Here is an 11,282-nt window from a genome sequence, read left to right as displayed (position 1 = left end):
CGCGTTTACGAAGGTCACGTGACTGAAAAGGCCATAATCATCAAAATTAAAACAAAAAAGGCTTTAAATATTTCACTTTACATGTAATGAATATAGAATATATGAAAGTTTACCTTTTTGAATTAAATTATGAAAAAAGGAACTTTTTCATGGTATTCTAATTTTTTGAGATGCACTAGTACATTAGAGCACAGTGAAATCTCTCTGTATTTAACCCAGCTGAAGCAGTGAACACACACAGAGCAAGCAGCGGCGCCCAGGTCTGTTTGTTAAGAAAGAATTAGAAGCCTACATTTGATTGCTCTGTGTTACTGTGGGTAACGTCACAGGCGTATATCCGATTTCACCGTAAATGGCTGCGCCCAAGTCAGCCTATTTTTAACAAAATCATCACTTTTAAAATGGACAGACTATTCTTATAAAATTTCATTTTTAATTTAAACGTGTGGTAGGGTCCGCCAGGACTCTTGTTGTGATCGGCAAACGAAGTTTATTTTATTTTTACTTTAAGAAAACGTTGAATCGCTGAAGTCATACTCCAATTCTATTGGTGGCGGTAATGCACCTTAAGCGGGTTTTCCACCCGAAGAAGAAGAAGAGCAGCTTTGGGGGAAGGCTGTGCGCTTCTGAGGTGTAAATTGGGTATTCCATTTCCTATACTGTAGTTCACCGGTGTTTTACCACTGTTTTTCCATCCCCTTCTCGCCAACCAAAATGCCGGCCGAAAGTTTGAGATGGGAGACGCTGGAAGCTTTGAAAAACTCACCGAAAGCAAAAATCAAATATAGCCCAGACTGGCTTGGAAAGGGGGAGGTAAACGAAAACTTGATTCAAAGCCTTTAAAAAAAATAATTATTAAATATACTTGGTTATGCTACTTATTTAAGTATTGTTGGTTAAATAAATCGGAAACTTAAATTCTTTCTGCTGTATTTTTTTAGATACATTATATCTCTACATATTGTTTTGTCTGTGTATTTTTTTCCCCCTGGCCTTCAGGACATTTTAGACCGCTGTAAAGAGGTAACTAGCCTGTCTCCTCTCTCTGAACAAGTTCTAAAGAGACTCAGCCCTCGGTCTGTGCTGAAAAGTGGTTTCTGCTTGGATTCCATGATCCCTGACGTGAGTACATTTGAAGATAGCCTCAATTCTGGTTCAGCTGCTGTTAAAATGTTCCATACAATCGCCACTACGTCATCCACATCACCACTGTTACTCACTATTGAAAATGAGATGAAGGTAAGTACTATCTACTGTTTTTAATTCTGGTTCCATTGTTGTCGGGTGTCTATTGTAATGGAAGACAAGCCTATATAATGATGAATATATTCATCATGTGTATTTTTTTTTTACTGCTATTATATGCTAGTTGACTGAAAAATCAGAGAGTTTAGGCTCCACTTGGGACATGTGCAGCCATTCACCACCACCACCCATCTCCCTCCTCTCACCTAAGGCCACTCAGATGGCTGGCTGCATCCGCATCTGTGAGAAGAAACATTGGGCTAAAGCCAAGGTGCTATGTGGTCCAATGAGTGTATTCAATTGTTTCACATGTGAATTGATATACATAAACTATTAGGTATTATGATATTCCAATGTTTTGAAAGCTTACAACTCTGATGAAAGTATTACATTGTACTCTTGGACAGTGCTGATATTTTCTGTTTCCTTAAGCTGGGTTACAAAGATTTATAAAATGTATCAATTATGAAGCCATAACAATAACTGCTTAATACACTTTACCTATTTGTTCATATTCAGCAACTGCTGCTGAGATTTTGTCTTAAAAATGGGACATCATTCTCATTATTATATACTGTTGCCTCTTTTTCCATTAATAGGCAGAGCTGAACCTGAGGCAGGAACTGCAAGAGTGTTTAGTGGCTAGTGTTGCCAGTCGGGAGTCAGAGCAGCTTAAACGCTTTGAGGAATTCATGGAGCTTAAGCAGAGACAAGAGTACCAGACCATGAGGGACATGATTGCAAAGGAGTATGTACCCACTGCACGATTTTCCATTTCAAATGGGAGTAATATAACCTGTGGTACTTTTTAGTATATGGACTTAGCCAATTAATATTTGTTGGTCATCATTTTCCAACTTTGAAAAGAACACAGGAAAGCCTTGGACGTCAGGAGAAGTTAAAGGAAGAACACAGACATAGAACGAAGGTAAGGGTGAAAGTGTCAAACTAACCTTTTACCATCAGAGAGAGACTGTGTGCCTGTGTATATTACACACGTGTACACCAATTAGCCATAAAATTAAAAACACTGACAGCTCAGGTGAATTACATTATGTTGTTACAGTGGCGCTTGTCAAGCGGTATATGAGGCAGCAAGAGAATGGTCAGTTCTCAAAATTGATTTGTTGGAAGCAGGAAAAATAGGCAAGCATAAAGATCTGAGTCACTTTGACAAGGACCAAATTTTGAGAGCTAGATAAGTGGGTCTATGCACCTCCAAAATAGCACTTGAAGATACAAGGAAATCTTAAATTTTTTTGGAGAGAGAAAAAAAAACACTGGAGTATTTATTTAACTCACTGGCTGTTATTGACAGGTCTACATAAATATGAAAAAATGATCTTAATTCTCGGCGGCACGGTGGTGTAGTGGTTAGCGCTGTCGCCTCACAGCAAGAAGGTCCTGGGTTCGAGCCCCGGGGCTGGCAAGGGCCTTTCTGTGTGGAGTTTGCATGTTCTCCCCGTGTCCGCGTGGGTTTTCTCCGGGTGCTCCGGTTTCCCCCACAGTCCAAAGACATGCAGGTTAGGTTAACTGGTGACTCTAAATTGGCCATAGGTGTGAATGTGAGTGTGAATGGTTGTCTGTGTCAGCCCTGTGATGACCTGGCGACTTGTCCAGGGTGTACCCCGCCTTTTGCCCATAGTCAGCTGGGATAGGCTCCAGCTTGCCTGCGACCCTGTAGAAGGATAAAGCGGCTAGAGATAATGAGATGAATGATCTTAATTCTCATGCTTAAGTTGTGACCCGCTTTATCTTTTTGTCAGATCCTAAACCTGCGGCTGCGAGAGGCAGAACAACAGAGGCTGAGGGAGGCAGAGCTTGAGCGGCAAAGGCAGCTGGAGGGCAGGGATAGGCTGAGAGCACTCAATGCGATTCAGGAAGAGGTGCTTCGGCTCAATCAGCTCCTAGAACCGACACCATACACACACACAAACCCCACCTTGGACTACACTTCTTACGTCACCCGTGGCAACCAGCTTTGCTCACAGGTTTCAGAGGTGGTACGCACTACGACTGAAGTGAGTTATTTTTTCAAAATTTTTAGTCTTTAGTAATTGTTTATGAAGAATGATTTGAACATTGAGCCTTAATGATGCATTCATAAGCATTCCATAAATCTTTGATAAGGCATATTGGATGATGTATATCAGACTTTTTTTTTTTAAAACACGTTTTTATGAAGAATGTTGCTTTGTCTTTAGTTGCAATAAGAGAGGACCCTCAGTTATCATTGACACCATTGCTTGAGCCTTTAGTACTTTATTTTCTTTAACTTATTTTTTTCTCTACTAAGTTATTTAGTTTCTACATAAAGCACATTTAATTATTATGAAATACTGAGATCGTTTGTTTACTTTGTAACTAATTATAAAGGTATGGAACTGAAATGATCTCCAGCTGTATTGCTGGTGGTCCATTTGAAACACCAGTCCATATGAATGAATATCAGTGCCTTAAAATAGTGGTAATCTGATTTGCATTAGTAGCCCTGTTTATGAATCATTGGTGTGATACCTTTTCAACAACTAAGGAGGATAATTATAGTAAATATAGCCGTTAGTGGCGATAAAGGGCCCTCGCACTTGAAGCCTATTATTTTCGGCATGTTTTTTCTTATTCTTATTTATCTTTTTTCTGTGTGGCAACTCATCTGCCATGTTGAGGACAATGTTCCCTCCAAAACTCATGAACATTTGGTTGCCACACAGCTCATTCAAACAATAAATGTTGAAATAGGGGGCACTATATAGCTCATGAGGCCAGCCTGTGCTAACTTACAATATCATCTCAAAAGATATCCCAGAACAAATGTCAGAGGAAGGTTCTATGCATTTGTAGCCATCATAAGCCCCTCAAAACAGTGCGGGAAAATTTCAATATCCACATTCCATCCAACATTAGCTGCCATTATGCATTTGTTTGAGCGATCCACTATTCCTTCGCACTTTACCATCCCATATGTCTGAAGTTTGTACCTACCAACTTTCAAGGAAAACCGATGAACTGCATAGAAGTCTGACCTGGAGTAGGCACTCCACCTGTTTCTGGCTGAGCGCCATGGACTTGGAGGTGCTGATCCTCATCCCAGCTGCTTCGTACATGGCTGCAAACCGTCCCAGCACATGCTGTAAGTCACAGACTGATGAAGCCAACAGGACCACATCATCCACAAAAAGCAGAGACATGATCCTGCTGCCACCAAACCGGACACCCTCCGCCCCTTGGCTGTGCCTAGAAATTCTATCCATTAAAGTTATGAACAGAACTGGTGACAAAGGGCAGCCCTGGCGGAGGCCCACTTGCACCGGGAACGAGTCCGACTTACTGCCGGCATGCGAAGCAAACTCCTGCTCCAGTCATACAGGGTCTGAATGGCCCGCGGTAGTGGGCCCTGAACCCCATACTCCCGAAGCACCCCCCCACAGGGCACCATGAGGGACACAGTCGTAAGCCTTCTCCAGGTCCACAAAACCCATGTTAGACCGGTTGGGCAAACTCCCACGCACCTTCCAATACCCTTGCAAGGGTAAAGAGCTGGTCCAGTGTTCTATGACCAGGATGAAAACTGCATTTTTCCTCCTGTATCCGAGGTTTGACTATCGACCGGACTCTCCTCTCCAGCACCCCAGCATAGGCTTTCCCAGGGAGGCTGAGAAGTGTGATTTCCCCCTATAGTTGGAAGGTCCCCCCTTTCCGGTCCCCCTTTTTAAAAAGGGGCACCACCACCCCAGTCTGCCAATCCAGAGGCACTGTCCCTGACCTCCACACAATGTTGAAGAGGCATGTTAGCCAAGACAGCCCAACAATATCCAGTGCTATCAGGAACTCCGGATGAATTTCATCCATCCCTGGAGCCCGGCCACCAAGGAGCTTTTTAACCACCTCGGCCCCCTCGGCCCCAGTGATGGGCGAGTCCTCCCAAGCACCCTCAGACTCTGGTGTCCTCGGACAAAATTAAGGTGGGATTGAGGGGATCCTCAAAGTATTCCTTCCATTGTCAGACGATGTCCCCAGTTGAGGTCAACAGCATGCCATCCTTGCTGTAAACAGTAGGGACAGGCCCCTGCTTCCTCTTCCTGAGCTGCTGGACGGTTTGCCAGAATCTCTTTGAGGTTGACCGAAAGTCACTTTCCATGGCTGCACCAAACTCCTCCCACACCAGAGTTTTTGCTTCAGTGACCGCCAGAGCCACATTCCGTTTGGCCCTTCGGTATCTGTTCGCTGCCTCTGGAGATCCACAGGTTAACCAAGCCTGATGGGACTCCTTCAGCTTTACGGCTCCCCTCACCACCAGGTTTGGGGATGACTGCCACGACAGGCACCAACAACCTTGCAGCTCTGCACGGCCACCTCAGCAATGGAGGTGTGGAACATGGTCTACTCGGACTCAATGTCCCCATCCTCCCCTGGTATGCAGTTGAAGATCCGACAGACGGGAGCCTCCGCCAGACATTCCAAACATACTCTCACTACACGTTTGGGCCAGCCAGGTCTGTCCGGCCTCTTCTCCTGCTACCTGATCCAGCTCGCCACCAGGTAGCGATCAGTTGACCACTCTGCTCCTCTTTTCACAGAGTGTCAAAGACATAGGGTCATAAATCAGATGAAATAACTACAAAGTCAATTATCGATCTATGGCCTAGGGTGTCCTTGTGTCACGTGCACTTAGACACCCTTATGCTTGAACATGGTATTCGTTATGGCACAGAAGTCCAACCATTGAACACCATTTGGGTTCAGATTGGGCAGGCCGTTCCTCCCAATCACACCCTTCCAGGTCTCTCTGTCATTGCCCACATGAGCGTTGAAGTCCCCCAGTAAAATAATGGAGTCCCCTCGTGGTGCACTGTCTAGCACCCCACTCAAGGACCCCAAGAAAGCCGGGTACTCTGAACTACCATTTGGCGCGTAAGCGCAAATGATAGAGACCGTTCTCCAACCCGAAGGTGCAGGGGAAACGACCCTTTCATTCACTGGGGAGAATGCCGACGTTAGCGTGCCGAACTGGGGGGGGGGCGCTACCAATAGCCCCTGCCTGGCGCCACTCACCCTTAGCAACTCCAGCATAGCAACCCCTCTCCAGGAAATTGGTCCCAGAGCCCAAGCTATGCGTTGAGGTAAGCCCAAGCTATATCTATCTAGTCTGTACCGCTCAACCTCATGCACAAGCTCTGGCTCCTTTCCCACCAGAGGGGTGACATTCCATGTCCCAAAAGCCAGTTTTGTCAGCCGGGGATCAGTATGCTAGGGCCTTTGGCTGCCACCCGATCCACAGTGCACCAGACTCTTACAGCACCTTCTGTAGGTGGTGCGTCATTTGGGCTGGGCCTGGCCGGGCCCCACAGGAAAAAAAAAAATAAGAAAAAAGTGCCGAAAATAATACGGCTCAATCCCTTCACAACTTTAAAATCCGTGGCATCTTGACACGACGTATACTAAACATGGCATGAATCCAACAAACCGCCTAGGAAGAGTACATCAAAATGTAACTGGTGTGTTTGACAATGGAATCATTACTGTCCATGTCCAAAAGGTGGTGCTATACCAGAGGGTGTCTTTTGGACATGTGGATATCATCAGAACCATCGTGTTCTACAACCCTGATTCCAAAAAAGTTGGGACAAAGTACAAATTGTAAATAAAAACGGAATGCAATTTACAAATCTCAAAAACTGATATTGTATTCACAATAGAACATAGACAACATATCAAATGTCAAAAGTGAGACATTTTGAAATTTCATGCCAAATATTGGCTCATTTGAAATTTCATGACTGCAACACATCTCAAAAAAGTTGGGACAGGGGAAATAAGAGGCTGGAAAAGTTAAAGGTACAAAAAAGGAACAGCTGGAGGACCAAATTGCAACTCATTAGGTCAATTGGCAATAGGTCATTAACATGACTGGGTATAAAAAGAGCATCTTGGAGTGGCAGCGGCTCTCAGAAGTAAAGATGGGAAGAGGATCACCAATCCCCCTAATTCTGCGCTGACAAATAGTGGAGCAATATCAGAAAGGAGTTCGACAGTGTAAAATTGCAGAGTTTGAACATATCATCTACAGTGCATAATATCATCAAAAGATTTAGAGAATCTGGAAGAATCTCTGTGCGTAAGGGTCAAGGCCGGAAAACCATACTGGGTACCCATGATCTTCAGGCCCTTAGACAGCACTGCATCACATACAGGAAATCACAAAATGGGCTCAGGAATATTTCCAGAGAACATTATCTGTGAACACAATTCACCGTGCCATCCGCCGTTGCCAGCTAAAACTCTATAGTTCAAAGAAGAAGCCGTATCTAAACATGATCCAGAAGCACAGACATCTTCTCTGGGCCAAGGCTCATTTAAAATGGACTGTGGCAAAGTGGAAAACTGTTCTGTGGTCAGACGAATCAAAATTTGAAGTTCTTTATGGAAATCAGGGACGCCGTGTCATTCGGACTAAAGAGGAGAAGGACGACCCAAGTTGTTATCAGCGCTCAGTTCAGAAGCCTGCATCTCTGATGGTATGGGGTTGCATTAGTGCGTGTGGCATGGGCAGCTTACACATCTGGAAAGACACAATCAATGCTGAAAGGTATATCCAGGTTTTAGAGCAACATATGCTCCCATCCAGACGACGTCTCTTTCAGGGAAGACCTTGCATTTTCCAACATGACAATGCCAAACCACATACTGCATCAATTACAGCATCATGGCTGCGTAGAAGAAGGGTCTGGGTACTGAACTGGCCAGCCTGCAGTCCAGATCTTTCACCCATAGAAAACATTTGGCACATCATAAAATGGAAGATACGACAAAAAAGACCTAAGACAGTTGAGCAACTAGAATCCTACGTTAGACAAGAATGGGTTAACATTCCTATCCCTTAACTTGAGCAACTTGTCTCCTCAGTCCCCAGACATTTACAGACTGTTGTAAAGAGAAAAGGGGATGTCTCACAGTGGTAAACATGGCCTTGTCCCAACTTTTTTGAGATGTATTGTTGTCATGAAATTTAAAATCACCTAATTTTTCTCTTTAAATGATACCTTTTCTCAGTTTAAACATTTGATATGTCATCTATGTTCTATTCTGAATAAAATATGGAATTTTGAAACTTCCACATCATTGCATTCCATTTTTATTTACAATTTGTACTTTGTCCCAACTTTTTTGGAATCGGGGTTGTATAACCTGTGAAGTTTGAGCTGTATCAGGCAATGCATGGTGAATTTATGACTCGTTTCCTGTTTGCGTGGCGCAGAGTATAAATTTTATTGGTTCGCCATTTCAGCATCTTGCGACATATCGCAAATGCCTTCGCCATTTAACATCAGCAACATGTCATGACAGATACCAAATATTGCATGGATCCAACAAACTGCCTAGGAGTTGTTCATTAAAATGTTGTCAAAACGCACAAAACCAAAAATATCTCAATTCCTGCTGAGTATGGCCGATGCAATGTATATTGTAATTTTGTTCGTCTAGGTGCTATGGAGTCACCCAGACACACCTGGGGTCAAGCAGCTATTGCCTCAAAAACGAGTTTTATCACAGAGAAAAATGGATAAATATAGCCTCTAACGGCAATAAAGGGCCCTCGCACTTGAGGGCTGGAGCTACACGAGAGGCTCACTTTGGGCATGGGGATATCATCAGAACTCTGTCTTATAACTTGTGAAGTTTTAGCTCTATCAGGCAATGCATGGTGAAATTAGTGACTGCCGCCTTGTTTGTGTGGCGTAGCATAACGTATAAATTTACCATGAACCATCTTGTGACAAATCCCTTTTGCAATTTAACATCAGCAACATCTTGAGACAACTTGCACCAAATATTGCATGGATTCAAAACTGCCTAGGAGGAGTTTGTTAAAACGTAATGCATGTCAAAACGCACAAAACTAAAAATATAACTTCCTGTTCAGTGTGGCTGATGCAATGTCTATTGCAATTTTGTTTGGCTCGGGGGACTCCGCACACCTACCATATTTTTCATGGATAGGTGAAACTACAGTGGTGCTTGAAAGTTTGTGAACCCTTTAGAATTTTCTATATTTCTGTATAAATAGGACCTAAAACATCATCAGATTTTCACACAAGTCCTAAAAGTAGATAAAGAGAACCCAATTAAATAAATGAGACAAAAATATTATACTTGGTCATTTATTTATTGAGGAAAATGAGCCAATATTACATATCTGTGAGGGGCAAAAGTATGTGAACCTTTGCTTTCAGTATCTGGTGTGACACCCATTCCTCTGTACAGAACAGCTTCAACTCTGGGATGTTGGTGGGTTTCCTCACATGAACTGCTCGCTTCAGGTCCTTCCACAACATTTCCATTGGATTAAGGTCAGGACTTTGACTTGGCCATTCCAAAACATTAACTTTATTCTTCTTTAACCATTCTTTGGTAGAACGACTTGTGTGCTTAAGGTCGTTGTCTTGCTGCATGACCACCTTCTCTTGAGATTCAGTTCATGGACAGATGTCCTGACATTTTCCTTTAGAATTCACTGGTATAATTCGGAATTCATTGTTCCATCAATGATGGCAAGCCGTCCTGGCTTAGCTGCAGCAAAACAGGCCCAAACCATGATACTACCACCACCATGTTTCACAGATGGGATAAGGTTCTTCTGCTGGAATGCAGTGTTTTCCTTTCTCCAAACATAACACTTCTCATTTAAACCAAAAAGTTCTGTTTTGGTCTCACCCATCTACAAAACATTTTTCCAATAGCCTTCTGGCTTGTCCACGTGATCTTTAGCAAACTGCAGACGAGCAGCAATGTTTTTTTGGGGGAGCAGTGGCTTTCTCCTTGCATCCCTGCCATGCACACCATTGTTGTTCAGTGTTCTCCTCATGGTGGACTCATGAACATTAACATTAGCCAATGTGAGAGAGGCCTTCAGTTGCTTAGAAGTTACCCTGGGGTCCTTTGTGACATCGCTGACTATTACACACCTTGCTATTGGAGTGATCTTTGTTGGTCGACCACTCCTGGGGAGGGTAACAATGGTCTTGAATTTCCTCCATTTGTACACAGTCTCTCTGACTATGGATTGGTGGAGTCCAAACTCTGTAGAGATGGTTTTATAACCTTTTTCAGCCTGATGAGCATCAACAATACTTTTTTCTGAGGTCCTCAGAAATCTCCTTTGTTCATGCCATGATACACTTCCACAAACATGTGTTGTGAAGATCAGACTTTGATAGATCCCTGTTCTTTAAATAAAACAGGGTGCCCACTCACACCTGATTGTCATCCCATTGATTGAAAACACCTGACTTTAATTTCACCTTCAAATTAACTGCTAATCCTAGAGGTTCACATACTTTTGCCACTCACAGATATGTAACACTGGATGATTTTCCTCAATAAATAAATGACCAAGTATTATATTTTTGTCTCGTTTGTTTAACTGGGTTCTCTTTATCTACTTTTAGGACTTGTGTGAAAATCTGATGATGTTTTAGGTCATATTTATGCAGAAATATAGAAAATTCTAAAGGGTTCACAAACTTTCAAGCACCACTGTACATACCAAGCAGGAGTCTGCATGTCATATGGGGGTTCTGTGGAGTCCCCCAGACACACCTGGGGTCAAGCCCCTCTCGTGGAATAGTGGTGTATGACTGACGTGTCTATCAAATTTCATGAATTTTCGAATATTTCCAAGGTGTCAAATCTTTTTTGACCTAGGTGGTACTATGGAGTTAATGAAGCCCACCTAGACTGATTTACAGTGGTGCTTGAAAGTTTGTGGACCCCTTAGAATTTTCTACACTTCTGCAGAAATATGAGTTAAAACATCAGATTTTCACATCTTAAAAGTAAAGAGAACCCAGTTAAACAAATGAGACAGAATTATTATACTTGGTCATTTTATTTATTGAGAGAAATGATCCAATATTACATGTCTGTGAGTGGCAAAAGTATGTGAACCTCTTGGATTAGCAGTTAATTTGAAGGTGAAATTAGTTAGGTGTTTTCAATCAACGGGATGACAATCAGGTGTGAGTGGGCACCCTGTTTTA

General features: G+C 43.0%; 1 protein-coding gene across 1 annotated transcript in view; it reads left to right on the top strand.

Moving 5' to 3' along the window:
• The first annotated feature begins 593 nt into the window (after positions 1–593).
• gle1 (GLE1 RNA export mediator) overlaps positions 594–11,282 on the top strand; it is a 50,627-nt gene continuing 39,938 nt past the window's right edge. The window contains exons 1-6 of the mRNA XM_060931813.1: positions 594–813; positions 1,000–1,239; positions 1,370–1,516; positions 1,845–1,993; positions 2,113–2,173; positions 3,012–3,266. Of these exons, the coding sequence (XP_060787796.1) occupies positions 715–813; positions 1,000–1,239; positions 1,370–1,516; positions 1,845–1,993; positions 2,113–2,173; positions 3,012–3,266 (951 nt within the window). The 5' untranslated portion in view covers positions 594–714. The remainder of the gene's footprint in view (positions 814–999; positions 1,240–1,369; positions 1,517–1,844; positions 1,994–2,112; positions 2,174–3,011; positions 3,267–11,282) is intronic.

This window comes from Neoarius graeffei, chromosome 10 (assembly GCF_027579695.1).
Source record: "Neoarius graeffei isolate fNeoGra1 chromosome 10, fNeoGra1.pri, whole genome shotgun sequence".
Lineage (NCBI taxonomy): Eukaryota > Metazoa > Chordata > Actinopteri > Siluriformes > Ariidae > Neoarius > Neoarius graeffei.
This window is presented reverse-complemented; position numbering and strand designations above follow the sequence as displayed.